Genomic DNA, 16,025 nt, shown 5'->3' with positions numbered 1-16,025 from the left:
GTGGCCATTATACAGTATGGAGCATCATGTGTGGCCATTATACAGTATGGAGCACTGTGGCCATATTTTTTCGTTTATAATTATTGTATATAAAACAGTGTGATCAGCAGTGCTAAATGGCTGTGGTTGGGATGTGGATATGGGTGTGACTAGTTGTGAAATGGGTGTGGTCAGAGGCGTGGCCTAAAATTTGCCACGGCGCGCTACGCGCGCCGCACACTTTGTGCCTCCTTCCCTTCTTCAAAAGTTGGGAGGTATGGTACCGCATTTGCCAGATCATGGCAAGTGCCGCAAATACCATAAGGAGTGAATGAGGCCGAACACAGTGTTGCCGTAAGTGATCCGTTACGCGGAAGGAAAAAATTAACATTTATCTTTTTTTTCACAAAAATTTTACTTTATCTACAAATTTGTTATTTTCACAAGAGTAACAGGAGAAATTGTACTCTAAAATTTGTTGTGCAATTTTCCCTGAATATGCCGATACCCATATGTGGGGGAAATCCACTGTTTGGGTGAATGGCAGGGCTCGAAAGGGAAGTAGCACCATTTTACTATTTGAACGCAAAAACATCTGAAATCGAGAGCGGACGCCATGTCGCATTTGGAGAGCCCCTGATATGCCAAAAGCATTCTCATCGCGGGGTTCCGATGGTTAATAAGGGGGTCTTGTGACCCCCTTGTAACATCTTAAATACTGCTGTCACGATTAACAGCGGTATTTAAGGGGTAATCTGCCCCAATCAGGCACAAAACTGGTCATGTCCGATACTGCAGGGTGTCATCTGTCATGTGTGTACCTGTGTGTGACCAGCGCCCTATACAAGCCACTTTCATGGCTCTCCATGCATGTGTCGTGACTGACACAGCCGCGACACATGCAGCTGCGGCGCCGATCAGCTGATCGGCCGGCGCGATCCAGGAATCCTGGTTTCCTCTGCAGCTTATTTGGCAAGAACGCTATAGCTTGCCGAATAAGAGGGAACCCAAGCAAATTAGCTCATCTCTAATTATAAGACAACATTGCGATTTTGTGATTCAATAGAAAAGAGAGGGTCTGAGTCAGTCTATTGCTGCTAATGTACATTTGGATTTCCTGAATGAAGAGGAATCATGAGTTTAGACTAGCCACACTGACCAGTGTGAAAATTTCAAGATTTCTATTTTGTATCTAATACAAATTGTCATATGAACAAATAAAAAACATTTTTAAGCATTCATGTAATATATAAAATGATAGGTAATTTTCTGATGACTCATTACCCTAAACATCCTACATCAGACTTGGGCAAAGTGCCTGCTTGCTGTCTCCGCTGTCTACCGTATTTTTTGGACTATAAGAGGCACTTTTTTCCTCCAAAAATGTGGAGGAAAATTGGGGGTGCGTCTCATAGTCCGTATGTACCGGCTTTGACTGTGGTGGGTAGGAGGGGCAGCGGCATCTGCGAAGCAGTGGGTCACAGGAGGCTGGAGCCGGAGGTTGTGGCTAACTCCTGTGCCCACTGCCCATGGGCGTGGAGGGCAATGAATATTGATTTCTCTTTAATAGCGGCTTGGTATGATTGGCCCCCAACCTGGTATGCAAGGCCCTATCCTTATAATTGGTCCCCACCCCATCCTGATATGCATGGCCCCATCAGAAAACATAAAAAAAGTACCATTACACTTACCTTCCTGGCGCTCCCTCACAGCATCTTGTTCCCATGCCAGCAGCTGCTTTATGCTTGTAAGCAGCGCATGGCAGGGAGGCTGCGTGGGCCTCATATGCTGGACATGGGGAGGCTGTGTGGGCCTCATACAATATATAGAAGAGGCTAAATTCGGGTTCAAACAGTATATAGGGTAATATCGGCATACTAAATTCTGCTCAATATTGAGTGATAACTAATATTAATTATAATTATTATATTAATAATTATATGTTGATATTAATATTGAGCTTAATTCATTTCAGTCTATTGGTTCGGCCCTCCACAACAGTCACGGTCTCTCATGTGGCACCTCTGGAAATTGAATTGCCCACCCTTGTCCTAGATTATTATTATTATTATTAGGCACCATTATTAAATGTGGACCATTGCATCTGATTTGCTGTTTATGATTTATGATCTATAAATAACTATTTGCATCTTACCTGTACTTTTTTCATATTCACAAGCAGATGTATGGGTGTCTCAGAGCCTTTCGTATTTACTGCAGGAACAGCCGTTGCTACCTGTGACAAGAAATGTAATTTTAATCCCTTGTTATGAATTCCTTGTTATTTTCTGACATCTTTTATGTCAAATTTTTCTCCATATGCTTTCATACATCCAGTATATAATTTTCATGTTCAGTCCAGATGATCTTTTAAGCTTCATACACAAAAATAAGGTCAATATGCTCCATAATGTTGAATATGGGTGATTTGCTGCTGCATTAGCAAACTGATATAATTAATAATTTATTAAACACAAACAAAAAAGCTTGTTGACATTCATAGGCAACAAACTTGTATACACTTAGTTTTGCTATATATCTAGCCAATGCTAACAGATTGCGGCCGATTTACTAAGATACATACATCAGAATTCTGGATGACTTTGCCCCCCCCCCCCCAAAAAAAAGGAAAAAAAACTGTTTTAGGCTAGGTTCACATTTTTACAGCTCATTTTGCATGACGTATACCCCCAAATTGCTAAAAAAAAAGTATTCGGACAGGTGTCCCTATAGATGAAAAAGGGCATGACAGTAAAAAATGTTTTCTTCAATACATTTTGTCAGTTTTATATTGTAGTGTAAGGCCATGTGCACACGTTCAGGATTTTTAGCGTTTTTTTCGCGTTTTTTCGCTATAAAAACGTGATAAAAACGCGAAAAAAACGCTAACCTATGCCTCCTATTATTTACAAGGTATTCCGCATTTTTTGTGCAAATATTGCGATTTTTTCCGTGAAAAAATCGCATAGCGGAAAAAAAAGCAACATGTTCATTAAAAATGCGGAATTGCAGGGATTCCGCACACCTAGGGGTCCATTGATCTGCTTACTTCCCGCACGGGGCTGTGCACACCATGCGGGAAGTAAGCAGATTATGTGCGGTTGGTACCCAGGGTGGAGGAGAGGAGACTCTCCTCCACGCACTGGGCACCATATAAGTGGTCAAAAAATAAGAAATAAAATAAAAAATAGCGATATACTCACCCTCGATGTCCCGCGCAGTGTTCCCGCCTCCACTGCACGCTGCCGTTCGGTTCCTGTAGCTGATGTGCGGCGAAGGACCTCGCCGATGACGTCACTGTCCTGTGATTGGTCGTGAGCGGTCATGTGACCGCTCACGTGACCGTGACGTCACGGAAGGTCCTGCGCGCACACACCAGCTATAGGAAGACGAACGGATGCCGCTGATGAGATGTCTGGGTGAGTATAAGCATTTTTTTTATTTTTTTTATTATTTTTAAACATTCTATCTTTTACTATAGATGCTGCATAAGCTGCATCTATAGTAAAAAGTTGGTCACACTTGTCAAACAGTATGTTTGACAAGTGTGACCAACTTGTCAGTCAGTTTTCCAAGCGATGCTACAGATCGCTTGGAAAACTTTAGCATTCTGCAAGCTAATTACGCTTGCAGAATGCTAAAAAAACGCGAAAAAAACGCAAAAAAAACGCAAAAAAAAAAATGCGGATTTCTTGCAGAAAATTTCCGGTTTTCTTCAGGAAATTTCTGCAAGAAATCCTGAACGTGTGCACATACCCTAAAACATCCATGTGTATAACACACAGAGGCCCCCTAGTAGTGTAACAAACCTGTTTTGAGCTCTGTAATGCAAACACAGCCTAATTAATGTCCAAGTGAACTTAACTTATCTGGCTAGGTGTAAACAGATGGTAAGCGGTGGAGAGCACACGGACAGCACACAATGCCATCCGCATGCTGTACCTGTTTTTCATGGACCCATAGACTTGTATTGGCCCTTATTATCCGTGGTGCAGGTAAACAAATGGACATGTCTCCATGTGGTGTGGGGAAAACAGACATGTGAAGATCTTCATAGGTTATAATGGGTACATGTGGTATCCGTGAAAAAAACTGATGTCATATGTACCAGAAGCATGTACATGTGAAGTGGGCCTTGGAGAGCAGCTGCTAAAATACCATTACAAAGTAGTAAACAGGTATTTGAAGCTGCTAGTGCTTCTGGTGTCCCACAAACCTCATGGTGTAGGATCCTCTAGCTTAGTTGTACGTGAACCTACTATTTGTTCACCCCTAAACAGTGCTGACAAGCAGAAACTGTTGCAGTGAGCCCAGACATACATGTAGACTACTTGTAAAGCAGTCTTGTTTAACGATGAGTGTTGTGCAACCCTGGATGGTCCAGATGGATGGAGTAGAGGATGGTTGGTGGATGGCCACCAAGTCTTACCAAGGCTGTCAGAAAAATCTTCCTCATAGGCTGTGGTAGCCATAAAAAACCCTAACCAAGTACTACTTATCCTTCCCCGGTCCAGTGCTGACTGCTGCTGTCAAGTCAATACCGCTACAGCCAATTAGCTGCCGAGCACAATTATTGGCTACAACACTGTTGACATGATGTCAGCGCTGCAGACAAACAAAAGCTACTGTGGTAGTGACAGAGCTTAGTGTTGGACCTGGAGAGATAAATATTACTTTTTTATTTTTATTTTTTTTATAGCTAAGACAGCCTATGGAAGTTTTGTTTTCTGAAAGGGGACAATTCCTTTAAATATAGTGGTTTTAAAATAAACAATATGATTAAATCTCCTCCAATAAATGTTACAGCTAAGACCGGTTACCCCAGAATCCCTACTATCTTTTTTAAATACAACTGATGCCCCTTTAAAAGCTTATTCCCTCCAAACAAGACTCAGTCCCTTACCTTTTTTCTGTGTGCTTCATATCTATTTCTGTCCCACTTATCCTGCAGGTAGAGATTTGCTGTTGGCAAAATCGGCTGATATGCTCTGTACATTGTGGACATACAAGAGACAACTGAAAAGGTTTTGTAGAATAAACATTAAACTCTTTGCCCATGTGACAAAAGCGGGGATTATCTGTCACAGAACAAAGATATTACAGCATAAAGGAAATCAAATACTTAATAGCAGTGTATTCGATATCTTGCAAATGGTCAAGTGTACTTTATGCAACCTAGGTGCTAATGTTACCTCTTGCTAAATAGTTAATAGCTACTGAGCACTGGATAGCTACTATACAGTAAACAGTGGTTACGGTTCTCATCATTGCAAGCAAGGCACAAATCTATCGATTGGCATAGATGTCAGTAGACCAAGACCAGCTCTGTATGAGAGCTGGATGCAAAGTTGATTTAGTCTACTGAAACACAATATCCATTGGAGAAAATCCAGCTGTTATGTTATATTTCTTCTTATCCCTGGGTCCAAATCAGTAGCACTGGCAGACCACACATTCGCTATGAAGCTCAAGAATTATCACAACTTCCTGTCATCACAGTTTGTGTTATCTTCATTCTCAGAGCCCTCACAGCACCCCACACAGCTTCATGGCCTCCACAGCCTCCCACTCAGTATGATGGTCCTCCACGCAGCTTGATGGCCCCAGCAGACCCTCACATGGTACGGTGTCCCCCATAGAGCCTCACTACTTATGATGCCCACATAGCCCCTCACTCAATATGATGGCCCCACAGACCCCATGTGTGGCACTGAGCTCTCCTCATCTGCCCGTGGTCACAATTTTATTGGTACTTGCCTCCTCAAGAAGCAGATACCAGTGAATAGAATGGTGGATCAGGGAGCTAACAGCTCTGTGATCCACCATTTAGCCTGTGGCTATGCGCCTGAGACTCAGCACACTGCAGGTATGATGATGTCTCTACATTTTATTCCTACTGTGCGGAGAACCCTGTACTACAGACCCATACAGCGCACTGGGGTGACATGGCTATGCAAGTAAGCCATCATAATGAGAGAGGGGCTGTGAGGGCATCATACCAAGTGAGGGGCTGTGGGGCCATCATACTCAGTGCGACGCTCGCTGTGGCATATTCATACTGAGTCAAGGGGCTGTGGGACCATCATACTAAGTAAGGGACTGTGCGGTCATATTGAGTGAGGGACTGTTGGGCACTCATACAAAATGCGGGATTATGGGGCCATCATATTGTGTGAGGGGCTTTGTGGGCTATCCTACTGAGTGGGGGGCTATCCTACTGAGTGGTGGTGCACTTTTTGGCTATTTTAATGAGTGAGTAGTGTTGGGGCCATCATACTGAGTGAGAGGTTGTAATGGATATCATACTGATTGGGGGGGATGTGAGGGCATCATATTAGTGGTGGGCTATTATACTGAGTGAGAGGCTGTTGCAGCCATCATTCTGAGTTAGAGTTTGTAAGGGCCGTCATATTAAATGAGGTGCTATGGGGGCCATTATACTCAGTGGGGGCTGTAGGAGCATCATTCTGAGGGGCCATCATACTATACTGTGTGGAGATTTTGCCACCTACTTCAAAAACAAGATTGACCAAACAAGGCAAACCTTTACTGTTCCACCACTCTAACCACTCAATATACCAGACCTCTGCCCTTCCCTAATAACCTCCCTCTCCAACATCACTGAAGGAGAGCTTACTCACCTCCTTTCCAAATCACACCTCACCACCTGTGCACTTGACCCCATACCTTCCCACCTGCTCCCCAACCTCACTAACACGCTCATTCCAGCCCTAACCCATCTCTTCAACCTATCGCTATCATCTGCTGTCTTCCCCTCTGCCTTCAAACATGCCACCATCACACCTATCCTCAAAAAACAAACCTTGACCCAACCGCTATGCCCAGCTATCGCCCCATATCACTGCTCCCGTTTGATTCAAAACTCCTTGAGCAGCATGTCCATGCTCAACTTTCCTCCCACCTCTCATCTAACTCTCTCCTTGACAACCTTCAATCTGGCTTCCGCCCCCACCACTCCACCGAAACTGCCCTGACCAAAATTACTAATGACTTACTCACAGCCAAAGCCAACAGACAGTCCTCCATCCTCCTCCTTCTCGAACTGTCCTCTGCCTTCGACACAGTCGACCACTGCCTTCTGCTACAGATTCTTTCTTCCCTTGGCATCAAAGACCTTGCCCTGTCCTGGATTGCCTCATACCTTTCCGACTGCACATTTTGCATTCCCACTCCCACACTACCTCCTCATCCCGCCCTCTCTCTGTTAGTGTCCCTCAAGGCTCTGTCCTGGGGCCCCTACTTTTTTCCATCTATACCCCTGGCCTAGCACAACTCAAAGTATTATGGCCTCCAGTACCACATGAATGCAGACGACACTCAGATCTACCACTCTGGCCCAGATGTCACCTCCCTGCTGTCCAGAATCCCGGAGTGTCTATGAGCCATATCCTCCTTTTTCACCCCTCGCTTCCTAAAACTCAATGTAGACAAAATCGGACTCATCATCTTTCCTCCACCTCACATATCTCCCCTACCTGATCTATCTATTATGGTAAACAGCATCACGCTCTCTCCCGCACCTGTAATCCGCTGCCTCGGAGTAACTCTTGACTCTGCCCTGTCCTTCAAACTGCACGTCCAAACTCTTGCCACCTCCTGTCGCCTCCAACTCAAAAATATTGCCAGAATCCGTCCCTTCCTCAGCCCTCAATCTACTAAAACTCTTGTGCATGCCCTCATCATCTCCCGCCTCGACTACTGTAACACCCTCCTCTGTGGCCTCACCGCTAACTCTCTTGCACCACTCCAGTCTGTCCTCAACTCTGCTGCCCACCTAATCCACCTCTCTCCTAGCTACTCCCCTTTTTCTCCCCTCTGCAAATCCCTCCACTGGCTCCCAATTCCCCAATGAATCCAGTTCAAACTACTAACACTGATCTACAACGCCATCCACAACCAGTCCCCTCCCTATATCTCTGAACTAATCTCCCAGTATCTTCCCTCACGCAGTCTTCAATCCTCCCAAGACCTCCTACTCTCCACCACACTTATTTGTTCCTAACACAACCGCCTCCAAGACTTCTCCCGAATATCCCCCATCCTCTGGAATTCCATGCCTCAACACATCTGCTTATCCAGAAAACTCATCTCTTCAGGAAAGCTTACAGCACAGCCTTCAATATCCATTCTGCTGCCTCACCCCCCCCCCTGAGCTGCCGCCTCACCACCAACCGAGCTGCCGCCTCACCAACACCGGAGCTGCTGCACCTCGACATTCTGTCTCTTCCCCATTATCCTGTAGTACGTAAGTCCACAAGGACAGAGTCCTCTCGCCTCTGTACCAGTCTGTCATTGTAAATTCGTTTACTGTAAACGATATCTATAACCCTGTATGTAACCCCTTTCTCATATACAGCACCATGGAATTAATGGTTCTATATAAATAATAATAATGGGGAGCTATGAAACTTTGATACTGACTGGTGTCATCATACTGTGAGGGAGCCATGATGCTGTGTAATACTGTGAGTGGGGAAAGTATGGGAATGTCATACTGTGGGAGGAGGTACTTAATGGGCAAAATGCTGTAGGCATGGGGTAAAATTGTGAGGGGGACTCAATGTAGGGGTATCATACTCTGTGTGGGTGTGAGTCATTTTGGTGAGTATCATACTCTATAACAGCCATGAAATGGGTGTCGTGGGTTAGAACACTAAGGGGCTTAGGGGTTTAAAAAGGGGCATAATTACTGTGTATGTGCCACAATACATTTCCCTTTCCCTGTTTATAAAAGTTGAGAGCTCTGATCCCAAATCTTTTTTGGAGGGAATTGGGGAAAGCCCAATTAAAACTTTTGATCCATGATTTCTTTGTTTGACTCTGACATAGATGCTATTCCATACACAGTGCAGTAGACCACCTGGTTGCTCCTGCTTGATTGTAGAAGCTTAAACCCTTACTGTACATTTATAAAAGATTGGTTTCAAAGCACATGATGACACATCATTGTTGGTTGTTAACAGGAGCAATTTCTTCATATTGTATTAGAATTGCTCCCATTATAGTCATTTCAAATGTTAGTAGCAGACTCCATTTACGTAAGATTCACATTTATCTTTACTCTCATCTTTATTGTTCTGACTGGACTGCTATATCTTGAGCATGGAGCATAATAAATATCTATAAAATATAATTTTAAAATTTCACATTTATTTTTAACACTTAAAATTTGCACAATAAAAAGATCCCTCCCCATCCACCTCTTGCTATGTAATTAGGATGAATCCTGTTTCCTACATTATTTCCAGAAAAGAAAAGTTTGAATATAAGATTCTGTTCTTGGAATTAGATTGGGGAAAGGGAGGTAATTCACATTAAACTAGGGGCTACTTATCTACTAGGCTTTAAGATGGCTCAAGTACATAAGAGGGTTAGTACGGTATAGTGTCTGAGAGGCCGCAGGCTTGGAAAGGCTTCTTCGGACAGACCTGGCATGAGCCACTCCACTTGACAGATGCCAGAGGAACCCTGGCATTCACCCTTTAACTCCTATAAAGGGATCTAGTCTTACAACTAGTGATGAGCGAATATAGTCGTTACTTGAGATATCCTGAGCACGCTCGGGGGTCCTCCGAGTATTTTTTAGTGCTTGGAAATTTAGTTTTTATTGCCGCAGCTGAATGGTTTACATCTGTTAGCCAGCATAAGTACATGTGGCAGTTGCCTGGTTGCTAGGGAATCCCCACATGTACTTATGCTGGCTAACAGATGTTAACCCCTTCAAGTCGCGGCCCTTTTTCGTTTTTGCGTTTTCGTTTTTCACTTCCCTCCTTCCCAGAGCCATAACTTTTTTATTTTTCCGTCAATATGGTCATGTGAGGGCTTATTTTTTGCGGGACGAGTTGTACTTTTGAATGACATCATTGGTTTTACCATGTCTTTTACTAGAAAACGGGAAAAAAAATTCCAAGTGCGGTGAAATTGCAAAAAAAGGGCAATCCCACACTGGTTTTTTGTTTGGCTTTTTTGCTAGGTTCACTAAATGCTAAAACTATCCTGCCACTGTGATTCTCTAGGTCATTACGAGTTCATAGACACCTAACATGTCTAGGTTATTTTTTATCCAAGTGGTGAAAAAAAATTCAAAACTTTTTTTTTTTTTTTTTAAAGCAAAGGGCAATTTTCCGATACCCGAAGAGTCCCCATTTTTCGTGATCTGGGGTCGGGTGAGGGCTTATTTTTTGCGTGCTGAGCTGACGTTTTTAATAATATCACTTTTGTGCAGATACGTTCTTTTGATCGCCCGTTATTGCATTTTAATGCAATGTCGCGGCGACCAAAAAAACGTAATTCTAGCGTTTCGATTTTTTTTTGCTACGCTGTTTAGCGATCAGGTTAATGCTTTTTTTATTGATAGATCGGGCGATTCTGAACGCGACAATACCAAATACGTGTAGGTTTGATTTTTTTTTTTTTTATTGTTTTATTTAGGATGGGGCGAAAGGGGGGTGATTTAAACTTTTATATTTTTTATATATTTTTAAAAACATTTTTTTTTTTTTTGCTTGTGCCATGCTTCAATAGCCTCCATGGGAGGCTAGAAGCTGGCACCACTCGATTGGCTCTGCTACATAGCAGCGATCATGAGATCGCTGCTATGTAGCTGAATTGCAGGTGTGCTGTGAGCGCCGAACACAGGGGGGCGCTCACAGCAGGCCAGCATCAGTAACCATAGAGGTCTCAACAATTTAAAAATGTTTTCTTCTTTTTATATTATCAGTTGTTTAAACAAAGCAAAAATTGAAAAATAATTTTAAAAGGTTTGATATTTTCCCATTTTATACACTATGGGGTGCAGCTGCTGAAATTTGCCATAAAAATCTAGTGTACTACTAGCTCACATTACAACTGCAGTAAATGTTGGCTGAGTCTGCTCACATGTGTCTGATGTCACTCCTCTCCTCCCCTTCAGGGTGTCTGTAAAAGAATAAAGGGTGAAGTTTAGGATCAGCCAGCGGATGAGATGACCGTGCCCTCTATTAAAGAGCAATGAATATTCAATGCTCGCCACGCACATAGTCACAACATGGGAAGCAGTGAGTATTCTGGCAGCTGTCCTTGGCTTGTAAGCAGCGTTTGACGTCACTGCCATGCGCTGCTTACAAGCATAAATCAGCCACTGGCATCAGAACAAGATGCTGTGAGGGAGCGCAGGGAAGGTAAGTAGAATGGCTTGTGGTTTTCTCATGGGGGCCATGCATACCAGAATGGGGATGAGGGGACCATGTATACCTGAATGCGGATGAGGGCCATGCATACCAGGATAGTAATGAGGGGGCTATGCATACCAGAATAGGGATGAGCAGGCCATGCATACCTGGATGGGGATGGGGCCATGTATACCAAGATGATGATGAGAGGGCCATACATACCAAGGTGGTGATGAAGGGGCCATGCATAGCAGGATAGGTATGAAGGGGCCATGCATAGCAGGATAGGTATGAAGGGGCCATGCATACCAGAATCGGGATGAAGGGACCATGCATACCAGGATGGTGATAAGAGGGCCATAGATACCAGAATGGGGATGAGTGGACTATATATACCAGGATGGTGATGATGGGCCATGTATATCTGGATTGGGGACATATACAGTGGGTACGGAAAGTATTCAGACCCCTTTTAATTTTTCACTGTTTCATTGCAGCCATTTGGTACATTAAAAAAACAACATTTTTTCTCTCATTAATGTACACTCTGCATCCCATCTTGACTGAAAAAAACAGACATGTAGACATTTTTGCAAATGTATTAAAAAAGAAAAACTGAAATATCACATGTTCATAAGTATTCAGACCCTTTGCTCAGACAATCATAATTAAGTCACGTTGTCTATTTCCTTGAGATGGTTCTACTCCTTCATTGGAGTCCAGCTGTGCTTAACTAAACTGATAGGACTTGATTTGGAAATACAAGTGGCTATACAAGTCCTCACAGCTCACAGTGCATGTCAGACCAAATGAGAATCATGAGGTCAAAGGAACTGGCCAAGGAGCTCAGGGACAGAATTGTGTCAAGGCACACATCTGGCCAAGGTTACAAAAGAATTTCTCCAGTACTCAAGGTTCCTAAGAGCACAGTGGCCTCCATAATCCTTAAATGGAAGAAGTTTGGGACCACCAAACTTCTTCCTTGACCTGGCGTTCAGCCAAACTGAGCAATCGTGGGAGAATAGTCTTGATGAGAGAGGAAAAGAATAACCCCAAGATCACTGTGGCTGAGCTCCAGAGATACAGTAGGGAAATGGGTGAAAGTTCCACAAAGTCAACTAGCACTGCAGCCCTCCATTAGTTTTTTTTTAATAATGTCTGTCGATAAAATGTCTCTATTGTAAAATGAACAAAATAAGTCCACCTAAAGCAGAATGTAAATGACATACAGTTATATCTAGGGGTGAGCGAATTGATTAATGGGAATATAGTGTCCTGGTCAGTGGCACCTGGTGGCTAGGAAAGAGGTCTGGGAATCTCTTGCAGCATTCCTGACATGATTTTTGATTAGCCAGTGCTGGAGCGACATTATCTGCAATTCACATCACAAAGATGTGTAGAAATCACAGGAACGCGCGATGCAGTGACGGGCAGGAGGCAGAGCAAGGGTTAACAGTCTTATTTTACAGGGGAATACTCCATGCAGGGAGGTAAAGGGTTAAAACAGGATTAACAGTATAAATGGCAAAAGGATATGGTGAGTAAAAGAGCAATGGTACAGATCACGGCGATTCCAATGAAAGTCACTGGTTCCTCAGTCCATAAAGTGAATAGCGACGACAACGGCTGGCGCGGTGTCCTTTCTAATGGGGTCTGGTAAACAATACCCCGTCTTCTGGTGACAGTGGTCGGTATACCTCCTAACTTTTGAAGAAGGGAAAGAGGGACAAAGGTAGCGCCGCAGCAAATTTTAGGCCATACCCCATGACCACACCAATTTCACAACTAGTCACCCCTATATCCACGCCCCAACCACACCCATTTAGCACTGCTGTTCACACTGTTTCATAAACAATAATTATAAACAGAAAAAAAATATGGCCACACAGTGCTCCATACTGTATAATGGCCCCACATGATGCTCAATATTGTATAATGGCCACACAGTGTTCCATACTGTCTAATGGCCACACAGTGCTCCATACTGTATAATGGCCACACATGATGCTCAATACTGTATATTGGCCACACAGTGCTCCATACTGTGTAATGGCCTAACATGATGCTCAATACTGTATAATGGCCATACAGTGCTGCATAATGTATAATGGCCCCACATGATGCTCAATACTGTATAATGGCCGCACAGTGCTCCATACTATATAATGGCCACACATGATGCTCAATACTGTATAATGGCCATACAGTGCTGCATAATGTATAATGGCCCCACATGATGCTCAACACTGTATAATGGCCACACAGTGCTCCATACTGTATAATGGCCCAACATGATGCTCAATACTGTATAATGGCCACACAGTACTGCCTAATACACACATATATAATATATATATATATATATATATATATATATATATATATACACATACACACTGTGCCTATGACTAACAGGCTGCACTGGATTGCTCTAACTGCTGCCACTACTCCTGGCTATAATGCCTTGTACTATAAGCACAGCAGGGCCAGCTGCATGTATGTGTGCAGTACACACACACACATACCTCGGAATGTCAGATATCAGGAGTCGCAGCAGAATTTTTCTACTGCAAATCGTGAACGTATGCATATAAGCTACGGGTCTGTGCACATGTTAAGTGTCCTTTGGCAAGAAAAACGCTGCATAAAAGACGTACATTTATCTTTGGTATTTTTCCCCACTTACTAGGATGGGTGAAAACCGCTGAAAGCAGAGGGGTAGCTAGGGTTTTGGTTCAAGGGGGGGGGGCAAAACTTCTGAGTGGGCCCCTAACCAGGTAACCTTGATGACAACTGGGTGACGCTCCCTAATAGTGGAGGAGAACCTCAGCAGGTGACCGCACTGTTACTGAAAATAATCTCTATATAAAGAACAATATGGATATTACCGCCATATGGTCAGTGGTAGATACCAGCCCTACAGAACATATAACAGATCAATGCACAGTTACAGATAATGTCTTACCGCTGACGTCCTTTCTGATGGAATCGTCCACTTTTCCCGTCTTTTCCATCTGGCCCAGACCGACATGACAACTTCCTCCAGCTACAGCTCGTCTGCATAGAATACAACAAAGACACATTTCACTTCTCAAATTCCAGCCCCATCACCATCTATTCCCAACCCGCACAAACTCCTCATCCTCCTGATACCCCAAATACTAAGCCGCTGATGCCGTATGTGTCCCTATTACTGCCCCTGATACCCCAATGCTGAGCCTCTGCTGCCATGTGTCCCTATTACTGCACCTGATACCCCAATACTGAGCCTCTGCTGCCGTGTCTCTATTACTGCACCTGATACCCCAATACTGAGCCTCTGCTGCCGTATGTGTCCCTATTACTGCCCCTGATACCCCAATACTGAGCCGCTGCTGCCGTATGTGTCCCCATTACTGCCCCTGATACCCCAACACTGAGCCGTTGCTGCCGTTATGTGTCCCTATTACTGCCCCTGATACCCAAATGCTGAGCCTCTGCTGCTGTATGTGTCCCTATTACTGCCCCTGATACCCCAATGCTGAGCCTCTGCTGCCATGTGTCCCTATTACTGCACCTGATACCCCAATACTGAGCCTATGCTGCCGTATGTGTCTCTATTACTGCACCTGATACCCCAATACTGAGCCTCTGCTGCCGTATGTGTCCCTATTACTGCCCTTGATACCCCAATACTGAGCCGCTGCTGCCGTATGTGTCCCCATTACTGCCCCTGATACCCAAATACTGAGCCGCTGCTGCCGTATGTGTCCCTATTACTGCACCTGATACCCCAATACTGAGCCGCTGCTGCCGTATGTGACTCTATTACTGCCCGTTACCCCAATACTGAGCCACTGCTGCCATATATGTCCCTATTACTGCACTTGATACCCCAATACTGAGCCGCTGCTGCTGTATGTGACCCTATTACTGCACCCGATACCCCAATACTGAGCCACCGCTGCCGTATGTGTCCCTATTACTGCACCTGATACCCCAATACTGAGCCGCTGCTGCCATACGTGTTCCTATTACTCCACCTGATACCCCAATACTAAGCCTCAGCCGTATGTGTCCCTATTACTGCACCTGCTGTGTGGTTCTCTTTGCCCTCTAAATTCTAAAGCACCCCTCTATAATATAGTAATGCTGGGTGCAAGTGCCCTAGAAAACAGTGCCCATATTTTGCCCCCTAGAAAGTAATATTACTATGTGTGCCCCTTTGATAGCCACAGTAACCCGAGTTCCCCTATAACAATAAGTGCCCACTTTACATTTAATAATGTCCCGATTCTCCCCCTGTACAGCTCCCCTATACACAGTATAATGCCCCCTCACTATATAGTACCACCCACACAGTATACTGACTCCTTAGTAGCCCCCAAACTGTTTGATGGCTCCAACAATGTATAATGACCCCCACAATGTAATCTCCATACTGTATGATGGCCCCCTAGATAGCCTCCATATACAGTAGCATAATGCACCAAATAGTCCACAATATAGTATAATGCACTCCCCATAGGCAGACTCGATAGCATAAGGCAGCCCCCACAGGCAGACACTGTTGTAAGGCAGCACCCCCATATAGGCAGACACTGTAATAAGACAGTACCCCATAGGCAGACTCTGTAGTATAAGGCAGCACCCCCATAGGCAGACGATATAATAAGGCTGCACCCCCATAGGCAGACCCTGCAATAAGGTGGCAGATTCTGTAATAAGGCAGCACCCCCTTAGTCAGACTCTGTAATAAGGCAGCACCCCCATAGTCAGACCCTGTAATAAGGCAGCCCCCATAGTCAGACCCTGTAATAGGGCAGCCCCCATAGTCAGACCCTGTAATAGGGCAGCCCCCATAGTCAGACACTGTAATGAGGCAGCACCCCCATA

The 16,025-nt window shown here is 44.3% G+C and overlaps 1 protein-coding gene across 5 annotated transcripts in view; it reads right to left on the bottom strand.

The window, feature by feature from the left end:
• The window catches only part of LOC143775635 (uncharacterized), a 65,619-nt gene that overhangs the window by 14,488 nt on the left and 35,106 nt on the right, over positions 1-16,025 (bottom strand). For 4 of the 5 annotated variants that reach the window (XM_077263996.1, XM_077263998.1, XM_077264000.1 and 1 more), the window contains exon 2: positions 2,135-2,215. In XM_077263996.1, coding sequence (XP_077120111.1) covers positions 2,135-2,215 — 81 coding nt within the window. Of the gene's footprint in view, positions 1-2,134; positions 2,216-4,882; positions 4,968-16,025 lie in introns of all 5 variants that reach the window. The other variant, XM_077263997.1, reaches the window with a different exon arrangement.

The sequence above is a fragment of the Ranitomeya variabilis genome, chromosome 5 (assembly GCF_051348905.1).
Source record: "Ranitomeya variabilis isolate aRanVar5 chromosome 5, aRanVar5.hap1, whole genome shotgun sequence".
Taxonomy (NCBI): domain Eukaryota; kingdom Metazoa; phylum Chordata; class Amphibia; order Anura; family Dendrobatidae; genus Ranitomeya; species Ranitomeya variabilis.
The sequence above is the reverse complement of the archived record's forward strand: the minus strand, read 5'-3'. Positions and strand labels throughout refer to the sequence as shown.